At 47.5% G+C, this 23099-nt stretch overlaps 10 protein-coding genes across 12 annotated transcripts; 4 read left to right on the forward strand and 6 right to left on the reverse strand.

Moving 5' to 3' along the window:
* Positions 1-76: 76 nt before the first annotated feature.
* On the forward strand, positions 77-2867 carry PV09_06740 (uncharacterized protein). The gene is made up of 2 exons (XM_016360427.1): positions 77-516; positions 578-2867. Exons 1-2 carry the CDS (start codon positions 216-218, stop codon positions 2839-2841), a joined length of 2565 nt encoding a protein of 854 aa, XP_016211766.1. The 5' UTR covers positions 77-215; the 3' UTR covers positions 2842-2867.
* A 473-nt stretch (positions 2868-3340) lies between these two features.
* On the forward strand, positions 3341-5777 carry PV09_06741 (uncharacterized protein). The gene is made up of 5 exons (XM_016360428.1): positions 3341-3717; positions 3784-3870; positions 3921-4198; positions 4250-4892; positions 4970-5777. Exons 1-5 carry the CDS (start codon positions 3580-3582, stop codon positions 5726-5728), a joined length of 1905 nt encoding a protein of 634 aa, XP_016211767.1. The 5' UTR covers positions 3341-3579; the 3' UTR covers positions 5729-5777.
* Positions 5778-6011: 234 nt separating this feature from the next.
* Positions 6012-6939, reverse strand: PV09_06742 (uncharacterized protein; the record flags this gene model as incomplete). The annotated part of the gene is made up of 2 exons (XM_016360429.1): positions 6012-6878; positions 6925-6939. The coding sequence occupies 2 exons, from the start codon at positions 6937-6939 to the stop codon at positions 6012-6014; spliced, it is 882 nt and encodes a 293-aa protein (XP_016211768.1).
* Positions 6940-8103: 1164 nt separating this feature from the next.
* Positions 8104-9208, reverse strand: PV09_06743 (uncharacterized protein; the record flags this gene model as incomplete). Its single annotated transcript, XM_016360430.1, has 2 exons — positions 8104-8999; positions 9055-9208. The coding sequence occupies 2 exons, from the start codon at positions 9206-9208 to the stop codon at positions 8104-8106; spliced, it is 1050 nt and encodes a 349-aa protein (XP_016211769.1).
* A 480-nt stretch (positions 9209-9688) lies between these two features.
* Positions 9689-11603, reverse strand: PV09_06744 (the record flags this gene model as incomplete). Of its 2 annotated transcripts, XM_016360432.1 has the most annotated exons (3): positions 11583-11603; positions 11044-11248; positions 9689-10981 (listed from the first exon to the last, which is right to left on the reverse strand). In XM_016360432.1, exons 2-3 carry the CDS (start codon positions 11209-11211, stop codon positions 9689-9691), a joined length of 1461 nt encoding a protein of 486 aa, XP_016211771.1. In that variant the 5' UTR covers positions 11212-11248; positions 11583-11603. The 2 variants fall into 2 exon arrangements, with proteins under 2 accessions (XP_016211771.1, XP_016211770.1); XM_016360431.1 differs by lacking the exon at positions 11583-11603 and having other exon boundaries at positions 11044-11283.
* Positions 11604-11712: 109 nt separating this feature from the next.
* On the forward strand, positions 11713-13133 carry PV09_06745 (uncharacterized protein). The gene is made up of 2 exons (XM_016360433.1): positions 11713-11896; positions 11961-13133. The coding sequence occupies exons 1-2, from the start codon at positions 11849-11851 to the stop codon at positions 12885-12887; spliced, it is 975 nt and encodes a 324-aa protein (XP_016211772.1). The 5' UTR covers positions 11713-11848; the 3' UTR covers positions 12888-13133.
* Positions 13134-13145: 12 nt separating this feature from the next.
* PV09_06746 lies at positions 13146-14823 on the reverse strand. 2 transcript variants are annotated; one of them, XM_016360435.1, is made up of 5 exons: positions 14638-14823; positions 14498-14582; positions 14032-14441; positions 13793-13975; positions 13146-13619 (listed from the first exon to the last, which is right to left on the reverse strand). In XM_016360435.1, exons 1-4 carry the CDS (start codon positions 14708-14710, stop codon positions 13827-13829), a joined length of 717 nt encoding a protein of 238 aa, XP_016211774.1. In that variant the 5' UTR covers positions 14711-14823; the 3' UTR covers positions 13146-13619; positions 13793-13826. The 2 variants fall into 2 exon arrangements, with proteins under 2 accessions (XP_016211774.1, XP_016211773.1); XM_016360434.1 differs by having other exon boundaries at positions 13146-13975.
* A 524-nt stretch (positions 14824-15347) lies between these two features.
* Positions 15348-17601, forward strand: PV09_06747 (uncharacterized protein). Its single transcript, XM_016360436.1, has 4 exons — positions 15348-15510; positions 15580-16010; positions 16059-16809; positions 16871-17601. The coding sequence occupies exons 2-4, from the start codon at positions 15780-15782 to the stop codon at positions 17515-17517; spliced, it is 1629 nt and encodes a 542-aa protein (XP_016211775.1). The 5' UTR covers positions 15348-15510; positions 15580-15779; the 3' UTR covers positions 17518-17601.
* PV09_06748 (uncharacterized protein) lies at positions 17476-18447 on the reverse strand. Its single transcript, XM_016360437.1, has one exon. The coding sequence runs from the start codon at positions 18367-18369 to the stop codon at positions 17632-17634; it is 738 nt and encodes a 245-aa protein (XP_016211776.1). The 5' UTR covers positions 18370-18447; the 3' UTR covers positions 17476-17631.
* A 2047-nt stretch (positions 18448-20494) lies between these two features.
* On the reverse strand, positions 20495-23064 carry PV09_06749 (uncharacterized protein). The gene is made up of 2 exons (XM_016360438.1): positions 22995-23064; positions 20495-22943 (listed from the first exon to the last, which is right to left on the reverse strand). The coding sequence occupies exons 1-2, from the start codon at positions 23029-23031 to the stop codon at positions 20638-20640; spliced, it is 2343 nt and encodes a 780-aa protein (XP_016211777.1). The 5' UTR covers positions 23032-23064; the 3' UTR covers positions 20495-20637.
* Positions 23065-23099: the final 35 nt, after the last annotated feature.

A 23099-nucleotide genomic window follows, 5' to 3' on the forward strand; every position in this document is an offset into this window, starting at 1 on the left:
GCTGGCTCGAGGCAAGGGGTGCTTGAAGTGAACGGTGAACGTACTTCGCGTTGACCTGCCTGCCCATGGACGAAGTGCCGACTAACGATTTTGCCCTTCTCTGACCCTGTGTCACTCACTTCGCTTCTGTGTCAAAGGATGCATAAAGATATTGATGGACCTGTGCAGCCACCTTCGATCCATCTTCGTCTTCTGATCCTTTTCCGGTGGTGAGGATGAAGTTTCTGGGCGGCAAATGCCGGTTCTTCCAGGAGCCTTGTTCCTCACCCGGCCTTCTGGAATTCTTCTTTCTCTGTCTAAGCATTTTTAGCTTTACTGCAACTGCATTGCCTCAAGCATCTCTGACTGGTATAGCGAATCTGCTGTTGAATCTGCCAGCGGAATTCGTGCTCGCCGCAGATAGCATCGCAGCGGCTGTAATCAATGCGTTCATTCAAGGAGCTGAAATTCTTAGCGGACAGCCAAATCCCGAACTTTATTGGGCTTATGGCCGTTCGCCACCAGTATATCCTTCACGTGCGTATTTGAAATTTTATTGATACCACGGAAGGAGAGTAAGGTGTTGACGTCGTTTTAGCAAATGCCACAGGTCAGCAAGGTTGGCAGGATGCTTTCAGCCAGGCGAGAGCACTGGTAGCTCAACTAACCATCGAAGAAAAGGCCGGAATCTCGCTTGGGAGCTCGACAACAAAGGGGTGTTCTGGCTTTATTGGTCCCATCGACAGCGTTGGGTTCCCTGGTCTCTGCCTCAATGATGCAGAGAGCGGCGTTAGAAACGGAGAACTTGTATCTGGCTTTCCCGCTCAAATTCATGTTGGCGCTTCTTGGAATCGACAACTCGCACAAGAACGCGGCCTCTATATTGGTCGAGAATTCAAAACAAAGGGCATCAATGTTGCTCTTGGTCCTGTGGTCGGCCCGCTTGGAAGGCTTGCGAAAGGAGGCCGCAATTGGGAGGGATTTTCGAACGACCCGTATTTGGCGGGGAGTCTAGTGTATCCAACCATTAACGGCATGCAAGAGTCGGTGATTGCTTGCGTCAAACACTTCATAGTGAACGAGCAAGAGACGAACAGAGCCCCATTTTTCCTGGGATTTATTCCGGGTCTGGCAAATCAATCAGTGTCCTCGAATGTCGACGATAGGACCATGCATGAACTGTATTTGTGGCCATTCTATGATGCTATGAGGGCGGAACCGGGTGCTGTCATGTGCAGCTACAACAGGATAAATGGCAGCCACGCGTGTCAGAACAGCAAAGCCTTGAACGGGCTCTTGAAAACAGAACTTGGCTTTCAAGGTTTCGTTGTCAGCGACTGGTACGGGTCGCACACGGGCATTGCTGCTAACAAAGCCGGTCTTGATATGGTCATGCCGAGTTCCCAATTCCTGTCAGCATCCACCCTTGCAACAGCTGTAAACAATGGTTCTTTGGATGTCTCAAGAATCGACGACCAAGCTACCCGGATCTTAGCGCCTTGGTTCCGTTATGCCAAATTCAGTGATCCTGGAATGGATGATCACGCATCGGTGGATGCCCGAGAAGCCGCAAGCCAGAGCACCTTGTTCCAAGCTGCAGTGGAAGGGCATGTACTTGTCAAAAATGTCGATGCTGTTCTCCCGCTAAACGCGCCGCCAGCTCTATCGATTTTTGGCTATGATGCCATAGCGGGAGCCAACTCTTCTTCTGATCCTCTCTTTCAATACGGTCTTGCCAACACCCAACATTTTGTGAATGGAGCACCTTTCACAATCGTTGATGAAGACCTAAACATGGCTTCGGCTGCAAGTGCTTCGCATCGTTGTCCACAGGTTGCCCTTGATGGTACGATGAACACTGGTGCAGGTTCTGGAGCGATTACACCCGCTACTGCCGTCTCCCCGTATGATGCTCTCGTTCAGCAGGCCGCTTTGGACAATACCACGCTTTATACGGACTTCAAATCTCAAAATCCGAATGTTGCGTCTTCGAGCGGGCCATGCCTGGTCTTCATCAATGCACAGTCACCGGAATCCTGGGATCGCACGGAATTGCAGAACGAGTACTCAGACACGCTTGTGACGAACGTTGCGTCAAAATGCAAAAACACCATTGTAATCATACACAATGCTGGCGTGCGTTTGGTTGATGAGTGGATCGATCATCCCAACGTGACTGCAGCCATGTATGCACATCTTCCTGGTGAAGCAAGCGGAAGCGCCCTTGTTGAGATTCTCTATGGACGCCAGTCGCCATCTGGACGCCTCCCATACACTGTCGCGCATAATGAAGCGGATTACGGTGCTCTGCTCAACCCTGACTATCCTACGGTGGACAATCCGTTCTATTCTCAGTCTAATTTCTCCGAGGGACTGGCGATTGACTACAAGCATTTCATTCTCAACGGAATCGAGCCACGTTTCGCATTTGGCTACGGGCTTACGTATTCCGAGTTTGAGTACAGCTCCCTAGAAGTGTCCTGGAATGCTTCGGCAAACATGCAGTCCCAACTGCCAGACCAAAATACCACACCAATTCCTCAAGGTGGTTACGACTCGCTATATGACATACTCGCAACAGCCACGGTTCAAGTGACCAATGTTGGACATGTTGCCGCTGCAGAAGTCGCTCAATTGTATGTTGGCATTCCCCAAAGCGGGGTCTCAAAAGCTCTTCGTGGTTTCGATAAGCAATTGCTCCAACCTGGAGCTTCGTCGGAATATGCCTTTCCACTTCGAAGAAGAGACTTAAGTGTTTGGGACGTTGATACCCAACAGTGGGTTCTTAATCGCGGCAATTATTCATTCATGGTTGGCAAGAATGTACTTGACATTGTCCTAACGCAGAGTCTCGAGCTTTGATTGTAAACAAAGAAGCCGAAGTATCCATTAAAAATACTTAATACTAATAGTAATTCAATATTGTACTTTCACACCGACGGCGCCATTCAATTTGATAAATATGGAAATCGAGATTCTATGTCGGGTGATTATTGATACCAATTGCTTGTGGGTGGCGGAGTTTCACCACGTGTACCCCTTTGTATTGCGGTCCTAAGTGTCACTTATTTACTGGTGAAGAATACCAACTAGAGTCCGCATGATATCAATAATTCTTCTCAAGAAGACCCCCAGCGTTGTTAAGTTGCCCATTAAACCGATGAAGAATATTTTCATTGCAAGGATGACAATACGGAAGCCTTGATTGTGTCGAACGGCAGCTCTGTGCAGAAGGAATATGCTTTTGCTGGCTGAAATTGGGAGATGATCATACCAGCTGTCTTGGGTTAGATCGCCGATGCAGCATCAGTACGTCCTACCCTGTCTCTCCGGCATTGTCCCCATTTTCCCCTTGTATGACGGTAAACCCAAGGTGAAATAACATAGGTTATATTTCATATCTGGCCCAGCAATAGGTGCTTGAGTGGCAGAAACGTGGTATGTATGATTGACTTGCTTTTGTTGGTTAGATACCAGCAATAGAACCGGCGACAAACACGACGTGGATTATGAAGGGTTTATCAACACGTTCTACTTTCTGAAATCTTCTTACAATCCCTCACGCATTGCCGTTCTTTACATGTCAAATAGTACTTCAGCATGCTACTCAAGTGGTTGTGGTTTGCGGGCGCCGCGAGCGCCGCCGTTGCCTCGCTCAATCATGGACTGGCTAGGAGGGATACTGTTAGCGATATCCTAGCAGACATCGAAAATGCTGCTACATGTACTAGTTGTCAGGTCGGGATATTCCCTCTGAGTGAATCATTTTGTCGACTTGTCCAATGCTGATGATTGTGCATATAGGCTCTTTTGCTTGTTCTGCAAGCAATAGCACATGCTGGAAATTCTGCATTCGTTGACGTTATTACTGAAGTTTGCATTCTCGCTGGGGTCTGTTTCGAAATATGGCCTCGTCCTATTCTTGCTGATAGGAAACGTAGATTGAAGATGCCGACGTTTGTGAAGGTGCGATAGCCGAGCAAGGTCCCATCCTCGCGCACGATCTTCGCCAAATGACCATCGGATCACATACAGCCACACTCTTTTGTGCTACCATCTTTGGACTATGCGACTTTCCTGCAGTGAGAGAATATTCCGTAAGCTTCCCGTCTACAAAGAGTCCAAATGCTACTCGACCACCCCCAAGCGGACAAGCCCCTATCCAGGTCGTTCATATTAGCGACATTCATGTTGATCTTTTCTACGAAGTTGGCTCCAGGTGGGCAGGCCGTGTTCCGGTCTTAAATATATCATGTTAATCACAACATAGTTACAATTGCACCAAGAACATCTGCTGTCGTCCTTATACCGCGGCTGACGCCCCAGGGAATACTAGCTACCCTGCTGGCGAATATGGCAACCACCAATGCGACTCGCCCTTGAGCTTAGAGGAGAGCATGTATGAAGCAATTCAAACATTCGCTCCGAATGCAGCATTCACAATCATGACCGGTGATGTTGTCGAAGGCGCCGTTTGGCTCGTAAACCAGACTGAGGTGACCAACGATCTTAACGACGCCTACGTGACGCGGATGCCTACATACTTGAACCTAGTTTACGGAGTTGTAGGCAACCACGATGTTGCACCAGTCAACTCTTTCCCACCCGCCGCCGTGGACACCACAATTAGCAGCCAATGGGCATATGATACCCTCTCTTCGGACTGGGCGCGATGGATTGGATCCACCGCGGCGAGTTCGGCCCAGAACTTTGGCGCGTATTCTGCTAAGTATCCAGGAGGAAACTTGCGGTTGATATCTTTCAACACCAATCTCTACTATAAGCAGAACTTCTGGCTTTACGAGAAGAACATGGAGACTGATCCAAGCGGGCAATTGGCATGGTTAGTTTCCGAGCTCGATGCAGCCGAGGCAGCCGGTGAAAGAGTTTGGTTATTAGGACACATGCCAATGGTGGGTACATCCCCGAATGGCCTGTGAATGGCGATAATTTTGCGCATACAAAATCGTCTAACATAGTAAACATTCAGGGAGCAGGTGATGCTCTTCATGACGGCTCGAACTATTTCAATCAGATTATCCAAAGGTACGACGCGACAATCGCGGCGGCGTTTTACGGACACACCCATAAAGACGAGTTTGAGCTCGCATACTCTGACAACGCGAACCCCAGCGCAAGCACTGCGACAATGATGTCGTATATTGCTCCAGCACTCACTCCCACTTCTGGAAATCCTACTTTTCGTGTCTATTCTGTGGACCCTGTGACATTTGGAGTACTGGATTTCACGACATACATTGCGAACATGTCGGATCCGACGTACCAAACGAAGCCCACGTGGGAAAAGTATTATTCTGCAAAGGAGACATACGGCTCGCTGCTCGTGCCAGCAGTAACGGACGCTGCCGCCGAGTTAACTCCCGAATTCTGGCATAACGTGACCACTCTTTTTGAGAACGACGATGGTATTTTCCAGGACTATATCAGTCGGAAGTCAAGGGGTTGGGACGTCTCTGCATGCACTGGAAGCTGCAAGACGGATACAATTTGCCAACTGCGCGCAGCCGAGTCTCAGTACAACTGTGTAGTGGTTAGTCCAGGTATAAATCTCAAGCAAAGGAAGCGTGAGGTGGACTATTCGTCACATTCAGAGCAAGAATGTGGAGCTTCGATAGTAAGCACTTTGTTTAATGACTTCTCAAGCGGCATTACTGCGCTTCGAGCTTCTGCACAGAATCATCTGGGGGCGAACTTCTTGGACACAGTCGTCAACGCGACGTCTGTGTAATGACATAGTTTTCAATGAAGCCCATAATTTCGTCACAATATTACAAGGCTAACTAGTCATAACTTAATTAATCAAAATCTATATCAAGTCGAGCAGTTGGGAATTTCACCCTTCTACGGGAGAATTAACTATAGCATTAGTTCACTTCTTGTCTTTTCTTCTTGCGATACAGAAATCATCTCTGGGAACATCGACGCATCTGAAATTCGGATCAGGAGGCGACAATTGTGCTATATTCGATTTCCGTATTGCATAGAGGTTACGTACATAAGCCGAAAATGCGCTATTGATAGACTTTGATCGAGTTGATCAACCAGTACGCGTCTGAATATGCTTGTGGGTTAGCAGCAACAAATGCATGGCACGTGGCTGCGGCTGATGCACATGAACCCGAACTCCACACTAACCCAGCCCAGTTGCCACAAAAGGCGGTGTTCACAATCTCTATCAATGTTAGCCCGGGAAGCACACGAGGTTCTATAGATCCTACAATCTGCATGTTGTTCATGAGCTGTGAGAAGTCACATCCAACCCAATTTGCGACGGGAGTGCCCCAGCTCTCGGGCCATGGTTCCCCCCTGGAAATGTCTCCAGGAATCTGACCTCGCGGAAACTGCCATACCTTGATAGCGGACCCAGTCCAAAGAGCGGCATAAATACCTCCGCCCACTTGATTAAACCCAGGAGCCCATCCAGTGGATTTCGTGTTGAGGACACCACAACCAACATCGCCTCCTCCAGCACCACAATCCGCATTTGCGATGATAGCTCCGGTTTGGCCCTCCGAGTCCACATATGGAACACACCCTGGAGTCGTATGAATGGTGACTTGATTTTGTGTCGCCTCATTTACGCCTTCGAGGATGTCAATTTCACCATTCGTCGGCCACTGCGGGCCAACCATCCAGAATGAAGGCCAAATTCCGCACACGTTGGAAGTTATATGGGCAAAGTCACCGATGATCAATGTTCCAGAATTGTAGTATTTATTGCTCCGGATTCGTACACTAGCACGTCCTACGCCGTTAGGATCCAGTGTCGACCAACTATCGACTCCGAGATAGAGTTGTCCATTTTTATTCTGGACTAGGCCGCTCGATACAGCGGCTTCTTTAGCGAGATAGTTTACAAATTCGCCATTCATAGCCTCCTGTATGAACTCAGCTCAATCTGACTGAAAGCACAATCCTGCTCACAGTTTCAAAGTACATATTGCTAGACCAAGTATTAGCGTCGAATTTATCGATCATACTCCAAGAATAGGCCAAAAACGGGCAGAACGTCAATATTCTGATTATAATAAACATTCTGGAAGACATCGTGTGTTGAAGGGTATGCCGAACGAAGAAGGGAAAAGAACGAGATGATTGAAAGCCAGTTTTGCAAATGGCTACCTCTACGGATAGTACATGCTATATGCGTCGGGAATAGGAGGCATAGGTACATGAAGGCAGAGCAACAAAGAAGCAATATGACCAAACACTAGCTGAGTTCCATCGCATGACTCTAAGAGACGCACATTCGTAGCATAGAAAGCACAAAAGCCCCATCCTAGCGAGAGAATCCCTTGGAATGGCTCACCTAGAATTCATGCACTCTTGCATGTTTGTCGGCGTAGTGGGTCTCATTACCTCGGGAGGCGAGGGCCGTCGCTCAATCAGCTGAACGATTGAGCCCTAGGTATGGCCTTGGAGGGCTCCACGGCGTTTCGCAGGCATCACGGTATTTCATATCACCATTCGTATATCGTCGCTACGAGTAAGGAGACACGGCAAACCAGAGGCAGATATTTGGTGGAGCTGGTTATTTAAAGGAGAGGGCCAAGAGGCTGGCGAATATATACAGGAGTGTCAACGTCTCGCGGTTCGTACGAATAGGGATCTGGGCCAACCCTGAGTGATCGTCACTAGAGGTTTCAGCGATCTGTTCGACATTTCGGATTTTCTTTGACAACAGAAGGCGGAAACTAGATGCAAGTCATGTTTGAGCGTCGAGAACGTGCTGTGATTTCTCGTCGCTCACTCTAGCGACCCTTGCGAATTTCCGAGGTGAAAGCCGGACTGTTTAAAAACCTTCGACGTGCTCGGAAGAAAAATTCATGATTGGATAGCAAAGGGGTTCGAATGCGTTTTTATAGGACCTTGATAACATCAAAACCAAAACTCTGCATAAGTTGAGTTCTTCTGCGCTGACGATGGTTTTGACATAAACTATTGAAGATTGCTCTGATTAGAACTCAGAAGGCCCAATGACGCTGTCACGTGCTTTCTCAATATGATCATCGTCATACAAATTGTATTAATGCCGTAAAAGCCATTATATGATGAATACATGCCCTTGCCATTCGCTTTGAACCGCTTGCAACCGCCCTATTTTTACTTTTTAAATATATTCTTTGTGACACCTAATGGTGTTAGTAAACGCTGCGGCGCATACTGCTTTATCCAGTTCGTTCGAATCTTCCGCTTCAATATCTCTACAGCCTCTAGGAACCCTCTGCAATACGTTTCTCTGTCCAACGCAGAATACGTCTCACACATCTCTTCCATTTCTATCCATATAAATTCTACTTCATCTTTCACGCGCAGATGCTCCAAGCTTTCAAGTTCGTGTACAACGTCTTTGAAGGTCAGATAGTAGCCCTTTATGGCAGTGCTGTACGCCCTGAAGGTCAACCGAAGGCTTGTGATCTTGCAGAGATCGCAGCTCTTGGCAATCATCTGAGGGATGTTGATGAGGTACTTGACGTCAACTTCGAGCCGATTAACAGCTCTTGTGAATCGCACCAGCGGAAGCGTGAGGCTTGCCGTTCGAGGTGGATAGAAAAAATCGTCGCTCGCATCGTCTCTCTCTTGGAACCAGCTGGTAGTCGTATCGTATGTCACAATACGCAACCTATACCGCAAGATGAGCCAATGAACGATATCTTTGGCCACAAAACGACTGGTTGCGAAGATATCCGTTTTCCTAAGCAGCCTTGTGGTACGGGTGACTCCAGCCGAGTCTTGGTAAATCCAAAGCTGAGTCGGCTGAGCCAGGATAGCATCGCGTTCTGCTGGTCGCACGACGCGAATCGCTGCATCTTCTTCCAAGCCAAAGTATTGATCATATATCTTCTCTCGAATATGGCTTGGAAGAGCTGTGAAAGATGTGAAGTGGCGGTCGTTACGGCCATGGCCAGTTAGAGGCACTGGCCATTTCTTCCTTACGCATGATGCCGGAAACACACCCTTCTCGTGCGTCCCAATAAGACGGCCAAACCACCACTTCTCTGACGAGTTTGAGTATCGCTATAAAACTTCGATCTCTTGAGTTGAGGGCCTTACCGTCATCTCTGAAGATCACTTCGACTTCTTCACCCACCACCAAGTCGAGTGTTATCTCACTCGAATGAAGAAAGTCAACCACCACCACGTATTCAGTGACATACGCAATCACAGCTGCGTAGTCGCCAGATTTTAACATATCCAAATGCGCCATTGTGACTGGTAGACGATTGGAAGCGTTGTTTGTTCAATGGCTTGGCAAAGATAGGCTATGAAGCTTGGATTTGGACGATGTAGTTGTACCTTTGATAATATGTAGTGTTTGGTGACTTAGATGAAAGGATTTTGATCTTATATGCTGACTGGCCAGGAGCCCGTCATCAATGATATGGATCAAAGTAAGTGCAGAGGTTCTGATTGCATGTGCAAAAAATTATCAAGCACAACAGGTAAATCAAGAGATGCGTTGATCTCACTCAACTTAGCCATTTTCACATCGAGATGAAGGCGGACCTCTCGCTTGCCAAGCGTTTGCATATATGACCTAGTATTCACTTGAGAATTACGAAAAACTATTGCGCGGTGATTGACACCGGGTATAAACGCCCAGCACGAAGTATGTTTCCACAGAGGATCGCACTTGTCCTAGACGCTCCTGCATTCACTTTAGAAGTACGCATTTGAAGGCTAGAAGCTAATCATTATATTCAAGCTTAGCCACAAATTCCGAGCTCTTGCTATGCATGACACCCTTCCTTTCCGTCATATTTTTCAAGTACACATCGAAGAACGCACTTGAGTAAACCTCATACACAGTGGCTTTTTCTGTAAAGTTCGCCTTATCCTCCGCACTGATTAAGGAGCCAGGACCTTTATTGAATTGGTAGGCTTCACTGACTAGTAAGTGATCGGTATTATCTATTTCGACTATATATTTTGGCGTTGTAGCAGAATCATAGACTTGTTCTTGAGGAGCAAGAGTAGATTCTAGCTTTGGATCGTTGCCGGTTATGATCATCATGGGTGTTTTAATGGCTGCTGCCGCTCGTGAAATCTCATCCTCTGACTGGAAGAACAGAGGAGGAGCGAGGGAAATTATTGCTTTTATGCGTGGGTCGTGTAGAGCCTGCGGAGAGGTGAGGTTCTTAGCCTCAGGCCACGCACAAATGCTGATTTCGGTGACAAGAATATTCTGAGTATTACTCTCTGAGGCTGATAGTGGTTTATCACAGTATATTGCCAAGCCGCCTCCCTTAATCAAGGTGTAGAAGCCGCCCAAGGAATGGCCGCTCATTCCAATGTTGTTCGTGTCGATCATACCATTAAAGAAGGACGATGAATTGCTAGCAGCCGCGATGGCCTGGTCGAGGATGAATTGCTGCTCTTGTGGGCGATAAGTGAGTGCAAAGTGTGTAGATCGGAACCAGTTGGAGTATATCAGCCAGACGGTCCAACTGGAATTGTTCAAAAGTGCTTGTACAATGGCCGAAATGTATGCGATTGGATTGGCAGCAACAGCAGCCTTGGTAGCATCCAGGTGATTGATACTGACAACGATATATCCATAACTTGCAAGGTTCTGACAGTAAAAGAAGTAGGTGTCATCATGAGCAGCAAGGCCAGGTGAGAACAGGATCAGTGGGTATGGTCCACCCGATGTATCCAACGGCGCTTCCGAGCAAGCAGTACCGTATATGCCGCCGCTTTCGAGATATATCTTGCAACCAGAGGCTGTGTTTGCTGGGTACCACCAGCTCACGTTCAACTGACGATCTTCGAAATCGTACGTCTCTCTTCGAACGCCAACACCGTAAGTACCCAGCGGATCCGCAGTCTTGACAGGAGGGTCCAATGGCGCCAGAGCACGAGCGCCGAGGCTGAATCCTGTAGACACATTCTGTGCCAAAGCAAGCTGGATATGGACCAAGATGACGGTGGCAATGCTTCCGAATAGTTGACCAGCGGAAGACACCGCCATTGTGAAGTCCTGCTAGAAAATTAGCGTGAATTTCCGAATATCTCAGCTTGGATCTGAACGAAGTAGCTTGCCTTTATTGAAGCTAAGAGATTCGACTTGATATCAGAAGCAGGCAGAGAACTAAGACATGTGTCAAGCAAGAACAAGAAGTCGATCGTCGAGGTTTTCCACCAGCTGAACAGTCCGCTTCCCAAGAGAATGAGGGCAGATATGACGACTACCGTCGTCTGTCCGGCCATGACTCCTTATAAGATACCGTTTGGCTCGAAATAGTATCTGCAATCGAGCAAAATTAATTTAATGAGCCAACTGTTAGACTATGAATCGCTTGTTTCACGAGTACACTCTGATTAGCGCATGATCAGGCATACTGGCCCAGCCTACAGGCTATCTAAAGGCCATTCCGAGGCCAAGATCTATCGTTTTTGGCTAGTAGCATTACTGCGTGCTGGAGAGGAGGCGAACCCCCCCTGCGAAGATTACCCAGCTTAGACGGACCCATGCTGGTGCACGTGTGAGCTGAATGGGGAAATACGTGCGAGCAGCACTACAAAGAGAGAAAGCATCGCATCACGTGTGTATATGGTGTGGTAGTGGAGTGAATACTGACAGCACTATGCGAGCAACTTCTGAACAAGCAATCTTGTTCGCAACCATCTCAAGATTGAAGGAGACTGGTGAGCTAGAACTCCATGTGCACGGCGGACTCTGATTCGCTGACCGCTCCTTCATTTCTTGGCAGTGGCTACATCCGAACCTTCCGCCATGAACAACATACTTTCTTCCCTCATGGCCTAACTGCCCACCATAACCAACAACGTTGCAACCGGCCCGCCTGTCCGATTTGCGCCTCGCTTCCTCAAGCAAACTCATATCATGGCGCTCCGGCTCGGGCGGTCGGCGCTGATGGTGCCCCGACCTACGGTGCGTGACCCTTAAAAAGGATTGCAGCTTACAGGACGTGATAAACTGATAAGATTTCATGCAGAAGTTCCTGGTGTTCATGTCATTACGCACTGGAGTACAGCTTATCCTCCTAACTCACCTCATCAACAAAGTCACTGGCCTCTACGGTATCCTCGCCCTCCTTACCGGGTACCCAATCTCCGCGTTTCAGCTTTCCATGTACATCTATTCTCTTGTTGTCCTCGCTGCTACAGTCTATCTGTCACCGCATATCAAGACTGGGTCAGCATGGCATTGTCTTGCCTTTGCGCAAATGTACGCCATCGACACTGTGATCAACGCTGTATACACCGGATTCTTCGCCGTCGCATGGTTCATGGTTGTCGCTAGTCATGACAATCGCACAAGTACGCCCGGCGGCAAGACCTTGAGCGATGCGAGCGGATTCACGAACCCGAAGCACAATGTCAGCCATGTTGATGTGATTGCTACTCCAGCGGATGGCGCAAAACCAGCCCAAGATGCGGTGGTTGGCGGCTATCCTGCAGATTCACCAGCCAGTGGAGGACCTGGCCTATGGGCTGCATTTACAGGTCCAGGAAGCATGATGAGTCTTGCTATCATTGGCGGCTTCTGGATTCTTCGCCTCTACGCTGTTTTCGTCGTTATGGCTTATGCGCGCCAAATGCTGCATCATCACATCCAAGTTACGAGCACGCACAATTACAACCTATACGATGGCAGCCAGAGCTCAGATCTTGCCGAGAACCCGTTTGAAGCGCATAAGGAGGATGGCCAAGGCTGGCAGGGCAAGCTTGGCCGAGTTATGGTTGGCCTTGGACGCAGCTACTGGCTTGGTCGTGATGCCGAAGACGATATTTGGCTGCGAACCATGGGCAGTAAGTTTAATCGTAAGCATGTGGATGTAAGTCCACGTGAGCGTGAGAGGCGGCGTCGCGCGGGCACTGGCCCCCCAAAGCCGTCACCGCATCTGGTGAAGAGCCCGTGATCCAGATGGCTTTACCTAGAGAGATCTCATGTATGAACCACGAGGAGTGATCATGGAAGCTTGCTGGGGTTGCTATAATTGCAAAGGCATTTGGCGTGGCGTTCTGCATAGGAAATATTGGACGGTAATGCTGGCCACGCGCTCTATTGGATTGCGCGCTCGCCGTCCTCTCGCTGTTTTGATAAGCTTAGAATTGAATTGAAAAATCCCTCAGACCTGTCCACAATGTAAATGGAGATCTCTCGCACTGTTTTCGCCCACGACGCTAGTATTTGATATGTAATGACGTGAAAGGTTACTAAGAACTTCAATGATTCCCACCTTGCTCTAATCGATTTTTTTTGGGAATACGTTTGACTCGCCGAATTGCCAAGGCCGTGATCTATCCTCGTTGACTGGGAGTCTCTTCACCTTGCAGAGTTGAGCCAGTTTTTGCTCAACGTAGCCGGTCAAACACCTAGACATTTTTTGATCAAGATATCCAGTCATGAACAAGACCCTCTCTTCATGAGAATTTTGCTTAGGTGATGGCCTCCGAATCTCGTTCGAAGCTCTTATACATGAAAAAAGAGTCATGAAATTCCCCTGAGCAGGGTTCTGCATTCATTAATCATGAGATGCAATAAGTGCTCTGTATTGATAGTAGGTATTGTATCTACGATGTTTCAAAATGCTCAATTTATGCCTTAGAATATTGAAATCGGTACAGATTGTTGCTAGATCTAGACTCGGCTTTGCCTTTCAGCGCCCATGTTCACGAGAGGGAGGGAAAGGGAGGGAGAGTGAGAGAGGACAGGGTACAATCACAAGGACAATTGCTGACAACGAGATGCTTTGACGCGGAAATATCAAAGGTGAGGTTACCTTTTTCAGCTTATGCTTTGATATTCTCGAAGACAACTTACATGAGTAGTTAGAGCAACTAGAGTTATGGCTAACTTAATGATCGTCCCTTTCCAGCCATTCCCGGCACGCGTCATAAAGCTTCAGCAACTCTGGTTCAAGGCCAACAAGCTTCTGAAATACAATTTCATCAGCCCTTTTTAAGCACTGGAGGGCACCAACGGTAACGAAATCAGCATAGGACGCTAGAAGTTCGAATCAGATTTCATCGATGCCTGCTTCGTAGACAGACTACACTCACGATATGATCCCATGTAGTACGGGCCTCCACTGGCTTTCAGAATCGCACCAAGCTGCTCAGCGACAGGCTTTACTTGCGACCAGACCTGCTCGGTTGCAAAATCGCTCTCAAGCTGCTCCAGAGGCATGCCATGTCTCTCAGCCCGAGTGCGTGAAAAGTACTCGGCCGATCGTGGCAAGAGGACATTTCGCGGAATCTTAGCTTTCCACCAGGGTGTGGTGATGTCCAAAATTTGCGTCGTTTTCTCGAATACCTTCGGCAAAGTCTCCCAATCGAGATGCAACGATGGCGTGGGATATTCCTTCTCGAGAGCCTTCGCAATTGGAAGGGAGTCCATCAGGTATGTTCCATCTGTAAGGCGCACTGCAGGAATTGTATACTTTGTCCCGGATTTGTTTTCTGGAATGCCGCTTTATTTTTAGGTCAGGTCCAGCTTATGTATACCAAGGAAATTGAGTGTACGAACAAGGACTTAAATTTTGGGGCTATATCCGGATATTCGATCCATTCTGTTTCGTAGTCTAGATTTTTGAAATTTAGGGACAATCGGGCTATGTTGCAACATTAGTCTAAATTTTACTGCCTGTAGAGGATTTCAAAGCTTGCTTTTCCACGGGTTGTAAGACCAGCAGGCACATCGATCTTTTGAAGGGAGGTCAAAGAGAACAATTTGCGACATGGCTGAAGTACTAGCAACAGCATAGATTCCATTCCAAGAGGTTGAAACTACAAAGTGAATGTGAAGTGTCGTCGTGATTTGTAATCAAGAACTGAGACTAAGTTACTTGTCCGTTGTTCCTTCGTGTAAGACGACCGTCTCAATTTGGTCATGATGGGCGTGTCAAATGCCGAATCGGCTGAACAACAAACCTTTCGGGCTTCGGGCTTCCGCGTTCATCCAAAAAGACGATTAATTCAAATTTAAGAGGCAAGTACTGATATAGGACACTCATGCAAGCATAACCTCTAAGAATTTTGAGAATTCTCCTAGTTATGCTAACGACGCAGAGAGATGATGCATGTTCTCTGGGATGAAGACGGTAAATGACTCGTAGACCAGTTCCGCGGACTATTTTCTCCTCATGAACGCATGTGTCAGTCTCCTAGCTGAACCTCAGGTTAGTCTCATTATATCGCCAGTGAAATTCATAGAAAGCACGTTTACTTATGCTGGCGTCCTGATGTAATGTTTTTCTACATCCTCCGATCCCGCGTGCTATCTGTGAGTACTAACCTAGGCATTCACTTAAAGGAGCATTCAGATGCCTGCTTGTTGGATTTCGTCTGCCTAATAGAAACTTACCTATGCTAACCATTCAGAATTCACGCAACGCATCCCGTGTATGCCGTAGTGAAAACCGATAGGCATCTCTGTTCACACCACCCTCCACTCAAATAATTGGCCGAACGTATCAACAAGCTGCATAACCCGTTGTGAAGTTGCAATCAGTAATCAAACCATTGCTGTTTTTATTCAAAGTAAGCCGCAAAAGGAAGATGCACCGACATAAAAGCCTTCCCCGTATGCAGATCTGACATAAGCTGAAGCCAGGGTAACACCCATTGGTAGACGAATGGTGAGACATTTCATTCATTTGCAAAAACTTTAATGTTACGACTTCGATATAGACTGGCATCTACGGTCTGCATATCAAACTTTCTTTCCACATCCTATTCCATCGTTCACTGTAGAATTTCAGTGTGGCTGAGAAGATACTTTTGTTTTCGACTTGCTCTGTTGCACCAAGATGCCATTTCTGGCAAAGGAACATGTGCCAATCCCTAAAAAAGACCTCATATCATGGATCTTTGATGATATTGGCTATGATTCGGATATGCCAGTCTATATAGATGCCGCAGATCCGTCAAAATCGATCAGCGCACGACAGGCAAGGTCGATGATTCGGCGTCTTGTAGCTGGCTTCCACAGTGCAGGATTGCAAAAGGGAGACGCGGTGTGCGTGCACTCCTTCAACAACGTGGGTTTAGAAAAACAGCTCCAAATCTCAAAGACTGATTTTGCCTAGTTATACTATCCCATAACTGTTCTCGGTATCATAGGGGCAGGATGCGTTTACACGGGTACAAACCCGGCGTATACGCCGCGCGAACTCACTCATCATATTTCAGTCACGAAAGCAAAGCTCTTCTTAGTAGAACCTGAGCTCTTATCACCAGTGTTGGAAGCAATGAAACGTTCTAGCATCGACAGCTCGAAGGTTTTCCTTTTCGACCCCTACAGCCAGCAAAATAGTGAGCTGCCTAGTTGGCAAAGCCTACTTGACCATGGTGAGCAAGACTGGGTTCGCTTCGAGGACGAAAACGAATCTAAGAACACCACCGCAATGCGGCTTACCACCTCGGGGACCACGGGACTGCCTAAAGCGGCCGAACTGTCGCACCACAATCTCGTCTCCCAGCATACGCTGGTGTGGGAAAGCCAGATCCCAAAGAAACCTTACGATCTTCGCACCATCATAGCTTTGCCCATGTTTCACGCTGCAATGGCCCCAATGGTGCACACTTCTGCACTTAGATCCGGATTTGTAATGCACCTGATGAGAAAATTTGACGTGGACGAATTCATGGCTGCGATACACAAGTACAGGCCAACGGAGATAATGGTCGTGCCGCCCGTGGTCCTCAGGATCGTCATGAGCCCTAACGTCAAGAACTATGATTTCAGCTGTCTGAAACGTGCCACTGTTGGAGCAGCGCCGCTGGATCCTGATCTGCAACAGCGGTTTGAGAACCTCATCGATGGGGCAGTCACGCAAGGTATGATATACTCCACAGTCACAAATCTATATAGCATGTAGAATTGACTTGATATTGCTAGTTTGGGGAATGACTGAGTCTTCCTGCGTAATCTCAATGACACCATATCCGGAATCAGGTTTGGCTACGGTGGGCTATCTGCTCCCCAATCACGATATTAAATTTGTCAATGATAATGGCGAGGAGATCCTGGAGTCTAACGTGCCAGGCGAAATGTGCGTTCGTGGACCTAACATCATCCGCGGCTATTTCAATGATCCAGTGGCAAATTCCAGAGATTTTGACGCGGATGGCTTCTACCACAGTGGAGATGTAGGATATATAGAGAAAAGTACTGGGAAGTTGTACATTGTGGACCGTAAAAAAGAGCTAATCAAGGTTCGCGGCTTCCAAGTTGCACCGAATGAGATCGAGGGAATTCTTCTGTCTCATCCATCAATCATCGACGCCGCAGTTATTGGACTGTCGCTGCCTAGCAGTCCTGATGCTGAACTTGTCCAAGCACGCGTCGTGCTGCGAGAAGGCGATGAACTATCTGAAAGGGAGGTGTTGGACTATGTACAGCCTCAGCTAGCAAGCTACAAACACTTGACAGGCGGTGTCAAATTTGTGCCCACCATCCCAAAGACTGCTAGCGGAAAGATATTGAAGCGGTTGTTGAGAGAAGAGGCGCTCAGAGAGATCAAAGCCGAGACTGCAAAACTGTAGATTGTCAAAGGTCTCATCAGAACTTCACATATACACACTAATTGTACAAGAGTAACCGCTGTTAACAGAAATGAAAGTCTTTACACATTCACCAGACCACCTTGCGCTTGATAATCAGTGATGTATGCATCTACCCCAACCAGGGAGGCCACAACCCATGCCGACTAGTAGGTAGATCAGAAAGACAATGACGACACACAACAGCACCATCAACTTGACGTTCTTCCACCACATCCTTCGCCTCAGTCCTCTACTTCTCACCCTGAAATCTCTTGCGCTGCCACCCAATCGATCCGTCTTGTCCACAAGGAGATCTATCCGTTCCCCTCTCTCGAGAACTCGCTCGATGTTCTCACTCATAATCTCTCGTACGTCGTCCATCTCCCGCTGCACATTTCTGATCGCGTCATTCTGCCCCGCCTCGGTTGTTCCGTGACTGATCATCAACTTCTTCATCGTAGTGTTGAAAGCTGCGCAGCCATACGGTGGAAGACTTGCGAAGTCTGTAGATTCAGGCGCATAATCGCCGAGGAACTTTTTCTTGACTTCGAGGAGGTATCCAAAAGGCACACGGCGGCCTAGCGATTCATTGGCAACGCACAGGAAGGTCAAACCACCCGCTGACGGGGCATTCGGGTACTCCGAGGGCGCAAGGGCAATATAGTGTATAAAATTGGATCCACTTGTGTATGTGAGTTTTTGTGGTTGCTGATGAGTGATTTTTGGTAGGATGAGGGAGGCAAGGCTGCTTGTTTGTGAGGAAGCCGACGTCGTGTGCTCGGCCAGGATGGTGGTGTTATAGGCGATACACGAATAGAGGAGCGGTGAAGATGCAGACGAAGACGAAGCCATGATAGCACCTATGATAAGAGATGATCAAATAGGCTCGAAATTATGCTTGCTGTAGCGTACTGCTGGTGAAGAATGCATCATGTACAAGACTGGAAGTGACGTATTCTCATGCGCCACATAGCGCAGTGAACGGGGTAACAGCACAGCCACAATAACAAGGCTTTGAGGCATAATACCAAATGATACAGCGGTACGTCGACCACCGAATACAATAGCCACATTTACAAATCGACTCCTTAGAAACACCTAGTTTGCAAAACAGAAGCTTTACTGTTAATGATCATGAAGTTCATTATTCATTGACGCGTTTGCTTGGAATTCTCATTTTCAATTAGAATAGAACCGTGGACCGGCGGTCTCATGCTCGGCGGTCTCATGCTCAGCGGTACCGAAGTGATGTCGATCATTATCGGTTATATTCATTAAGGATTACAGTAATTATGCATTCCCCCCCAAGAAATGGGAAAATGGTAGAATCAATGTATATGCTTGTCATCACAACATCTCTCGGCTGGAACCCCGATCTCGTGTTAAAGGGGGGTTCTCCATGGCAACACTTCAGGCACTGTATGTCGCCATGAAAAAATAGCTTTGAATCATCATGATTCCAAAGTACTACTGAGAATGTGTTGACATCTTAGCGTACTCTGCTTTACAATTAAGCCTTGTTCACACCTATTGCCTAGGCCTCGGCCAGAGCCATCAGTTCATCAGCTACTAATTTTGGCTGAGAAACTGTTATACCATGCCCGCCTCCCTTCACTAAGATGCATTTTATGGGTGCACCCATCGCATTGGCTCGCTCGTACATCTTCTCCTGCTCCATTGGCGCGATAATGAGATCCGCCTGAGGGATGATGGTTGTGCCCCGAATATCTTTCCACGCGGCGTATGATGCTTTGCCACTATACGTATCCGAACTTTGTCCGGTCATAGAACGGCCATACTTTGAAACCTCTTCGTGATCGGCTACATCGTTGAAAGTGGCCGCCGCAACTTCAGGAGGCACGGGTGGAAAATAGCCTCCTGGCACTCCGACTTTGTAGACTTCAGGAATATATGCATCCATGATTGAGCGCACGCTCTCGCCCACGTCGGGTAAGAACGATGCGGCATACAGTATGCCAACAACTGCAGGACTGCCATCTCCTCGATCTTTCTTGCTGAGTCCTTTGCAAGCCTCGCTGCCCGGAATCCCGGAGTACGACTGCAGACAAAGGACGACATTTTTACCCGAATCAAGAATGGGCAGGATATGAGACCTGATTTCAGTTGCATCATCTTGCATCTGTGGTGCAGGTTTACGGCTGCCATCATTAGCCGAGAGAAGCTCAACTCGCTTAACAGTACATCCTCTCTCTTCGAGAATCGGTATGACTTTGTCATACATCACTGTTGTGGCAAAGGATCCAGGGACCAAGACGAAGACGACATCTTTTGTGCTGCTCATTTTAACTTGTCCAGGCAGGATATGATAAGTACTTTCGGCAAATAGCCAGTATTCTGTGCTCAATGTGAATTGCACCTATAATATCTACGCTTTTCTCTGATGTTTGCAAACTCGGCATTTATGTATTCACTCTTGTCCGGCCCCCATTTTCTTGGTATTGGTAAGCTAAGCGTAAGACGCTCTCGAAGCTCAAGCTTCAGGGCCACATAATTGGCCAGACTCACGTCGATTTGTATGAAGGTTACTTCAAAGTCAGTTTAAGCGCTTGTCGAATGCTACCTAGATCTGACTGCATGAGTTTAGCTGCTTCTCGCTCTTTGTGGCGCTGAAGAAATATATGTATGCTTCATGTTTATTGAGGAGAAGAAAATATCCCTGGAAATGCACGGCAAGTTTTGTTCCCATCAATTCTTGTTTCTTTGACAGCACGCTATACCTATAAAATAGTTAAATTAACTCGACACCCAAAAACAGCTAACGACACACGTCTGATGCCTAGCATCTGGGAGGGAACTCCATTAGTACCGGTCTATATAAGAAATAACAATATAAGATACCATGTAACAGAAGAAAATATCGAACAGTTGCCAGCCCGTGATTCGTCACACGTGTTGGAAGCAGCTCTTATTGCGGGGCAAATTATCATACAGTTTTTCTTTAGAAGCCCCTATTTTGGGACGCCGAAAATGAATTTTTTATTTCGAGAAAGTCACTCTCTGGTGATTAGCAGAAAAAGCTGACTATCGGAAAATCTTCAACAGTCGCGTATAAATCAGCATAAGATGTTCAGGTCAATCACGTAAGACGGTTTAAGGACATTATATTTCCACCAATCTTGCACCGCTCACCGGCAGATCTTGCTTATTGCCTTTCCGATCAACTTTCTCATCTCTTGGATCGAAACCTCCATTCCCCCAAAGGGCCCACTCTGGAGTCGGGTCGCCAATGTAATCTTCCGGCCCAAACTCCTTTCCACTCTCTAGGCACTGGAAAAATTTTTCATACCCAATCTGAGTGTGCCATCTTCCATTTATCAAGAACCGATCTGTATCACCGAGTAGCACACAGCAACTATGTGCATGCTCAGCTGCGATACCGTACTTGAGTCCTCGATTGGACAGCGCCTTCGACAGGGCTACGACAAAAGCGCATACCTCAGAATAGAAGGGAACATTTTGCATCGTTAAACCTGCAGAGGATGATGTAGATGTACCGCAGAAAGTTACTCCTTTGATCTCAACGAAGCACGGCAATCCGCGAGCAACGAGATCTGCGTACCCTTCCGCCTCGTCGTCGATGTTGAAGCCCTTCACGAGGGTGAGTCGGAAGACAGTGCGTTGAGTGAATCGTTTTTCGCGAAGAATGTCCAAGCAGCGTATGAAGCGTTCCCAGAAGTCGCGATGCAGCGGACGGTCAATCTTGCGGAGGGAATCTTTGTTAGATGCATCAATCGAGACGTACAATTGTGTGACGTGATTTAATGCAGCCAACTGATCGGGGTGCTGAGCATTGCACACCAAGAAGGAAGATATATGTTCCTTGTGAAGCATCCTGGTGAACTCGTTGATATGCGGATAAAAAATCGGCTCACCGACCAGACTCAAGGCGCAATGTTTGATCTGCATTGCTTCTGCGAACCGGTCCGCCCTTACTCCAGGAACACCTTTCATCATTTTGATCTTTTTGTAATGACCCTCCTTAACGCCTTCAAAGATCATCTCAGGAGGATCAACCTTCCATCGCCATGTCGTTCCCACGGGATTAGTCCCATGCCGCCAGCAGAACACGCACTTATTACTACACGATAGCGACGGTGTAGTCTCCATGCAAAGGTGCGATTTAATACCGTAGAACGAATACTTATAGCATGAACCCCGTCCCCTTAGCGCAGATTTCGTCCAACGGCAGATTTTCACCCCGCTGTGAGAGCCGACAATGGTGTAGCCTTGTTTAGTGAGTGCAGCGTAGGTGGGTGATGTTTTTGGTACCATTTCCTTAAGAGGTGTTGAATCAGCTGGTTTTGAATTGGAGTTGTAGTTCGTAAAGTCAACAGGCACTGGCCCATTCATACGATTGCGATATGATTTCCAGAGATCTTCCACGTCGTCCAGCGATTGCGATGCATTCGCTTCTTCGGTATCAGTATCATCTTCATCACTCTCGATAGCATCCCCGCTACCGACAACACCTTCGCCTAACCCATTACCCTTGGCAATCTCAAGAACCACATCCTGTAGTCCTGTTCTCCATTCGAACAGTCTCTGCTTGCCGTCAAGCTTCATGTCACCCATTCCAAGAGGAAACGCGCGCTTTCTTCCCGTCAGCTTCGCCATCCATTTATCAACTTCCCTGGCTTGAGAGCAAAATCCTTCTTGCTCAGTCGGCCAGCCCTCCCTGTCCCCGAGCCCGAAAACAGAGTAACCTAGAAGCGGTGAAAGCGGTGCTGTATCAATCCGGAAGTCATTGTGTGTCTCCTTGAGATGGTCCAGAAAATTGTCGAGAATAGAATCAATGTTGTATGTTGGAAGCAGGATCGTGTAGAAATACTTGGGTCGCTTATTTGCACTTTCGACCTTGCTATCTGCCGGAGGGGTGACGAAGTACTCTTCATACTCAATGTAAGATAGATCGAGTATTTCTGGCTCCAGGATGCGGTCTTTACAAGGGGCGTCCAGAGTTTTTCGCCACGAGTTGATATCGGCGGCGAAGTCTTTTGCAGCCTTTTCAGTATTGCCTCCCAGAGAGCAAAAGAAAACTAGGGGCTTGACGGAGTCTTGCTCAGGATCGAAGCCCTGACTGGGCAGGTTAGAAAAAGGCTTTGCCTGCCTCTTCTTCCCATTCACTCTTTTCGGGCTCAACTTGCCACGAACTTTCGACGTTTTAGTCACATCAGCAGCTTTAAAATTATTATCATCGAAGCCAAACTCAATCGGAGCATGATCAATTGGTGGCTTATGATTCATGGTCCGCGTTTCCGCGGAGTCGATGGATTTCTCTCTGTTCAAATCGATGATATCTTCTTGATCTCTGCAGGAGAACCGTATCCATACCCGGAAGACAATGAGAATCACGGCTATGGCCAATATAATTGGTGTTCTGTGCACATGCCATAGCTCGAGTGCTTCTATAAGAAAGATTAGCGGCTTCTCGTAATGGCATCTCTCATTGAACTTGCCAGATGGAAGACTCCCGATATTGAAGAGAGAGAACATTTTTCACGATTTCATATGATTTTGTTCAAACTCATTTAATTCGTGAAGGGCACCGATCCAGATTCGCT

This window comes from Verruconis gallopava (assembly GCF_000836295.1).
Source record: "Verruconis gallopava strain CBS 43764 unplaced genomic scaffold supercont1.24, whole genome shotgun sequence".
Taxonomy (NCBI): domain Eukaryota; kingdom Fungi; phylum Ascomycota; class Dothideomycetes; order Venturiales; family Sympoventuriaceae; genus Verruconis; species Verruconis gallopava.

Excerpts from the sequence above, each read along its gene's own strand:
- PV09_06740 (XM_016360427.1), top strand. The coding sequence starts at position 216 with ATGAAGTTTCTGGGCGGCAAATGCCGGTTCTTCCAGGAGCCTTGTTCC. Across the intron at positions 517-577 it reads GCCACCAGTATATCCTTCAC|CAAATGCCACAGGTCAGCAA; the intron begins GTGCGTATTTGA and ends ACGTCGTTTTAG.
- PV09_06741 (XM_016360428.1), top strand. The coding sequence starts at position 3,580 with ATGCTACTCAAGTGGTTGTGGTTTGCGGGCGCCGCGAGCGCCGCCGTT. Across the intron at positions 3,871-3,920 it reads AAGTTTGCATTCTCGCTGGG|ATTGAAGATGCCGACGTTTG; the intron begins GTCTGTTTCGAA and ends TAGGAAACGTAG. Across the intron at positions 4,199-4,249 it reads TTCTACGAAGTTGGCTCCAG|TTACAATTGCACCAAGAACA; the intron begins GTGGGCAGGCCG and ends ATCACAACATAG.
- PV09_06745 (XM_016360433.1), top strand. The coding sequence starts at position 11,849 with ATGGCGCTCCGGCTCGGGCGGTCGGCGCTGATGGTGCCCCGACCTACG. Across the intron at positions 11,897-11,960 it reads TGATGGTGCCCCGACCTACG|AAGTTCCTGGTGTTCATGTC; the intron begins GTGCGTGACCCT and ends GATTTCATGCAG.
- PV09_06746 (XM_016360435.1), bottom strand. The coding sequence starts at position 14,710 with ATGTCGCAAATTGTTCTCTTTGACCTCCCTTCAAAAGATCGATGTGCC. Across the intron at positions 14,583-14,637 it reads GTCTTACAACCCGTGGAAAA|CCCGATTGTCCCTAAATTTC; the intron begins GCAAGCTTTGAA and ends GTTGCAACATAG. Across the intron at positions 14,442-14,497 it reads GCCCCAAAATTTAAGTCCTT|CGGCATTCCAGAAAACAAAT; the intron begins GTTCGTACACTC and ends CTAAAAATAAAG.
- PV09_06747 (XM_016360436.1), top strand. The coding sequence starts at position 15,780 with ATGCCATTTCTGGCAAAGGAACATGTGCCAATCCCTAAAAAAGACCTC. Across the intron at positions 16,011-16,058 it reads GCGTGCACTCCTTCAACAAC|TTATACTATCCCATAACTGT; the intron begins GTGGGTTTAGAA and ends GATTTTGCCTAG. Across the intron at positions 16,810-16,870 it reads CGATGGGGCAGTCACGCAAG|TTTGGGGAATGACTGAGTCT; the intron begins GTATGATATACT and ends TGATATTGCTAG.
- PV09_06748 (XM_016360437.1), bottom strand. The coding sequence starts at position 18,369 with ATGGCTTCGTCTTCGTCTGCATCTTCACCGCTCCTCTATTCGTGTATC.
- PV09_06749 (XM_016360438.1), bottom strand. The coding sequence starts at position 23,031 with ATGTTCTCTCTCTTCAATATCGGGAGTCTTCCATCTG. Across the intron at positions 22,944-22,994 it reads TATCGGGAGTCTTCCATCTG|AAGCACTCGAGCTATGGCAT; the intron begins GCAAGTTCAATG and ends TCTTTCTTATAG.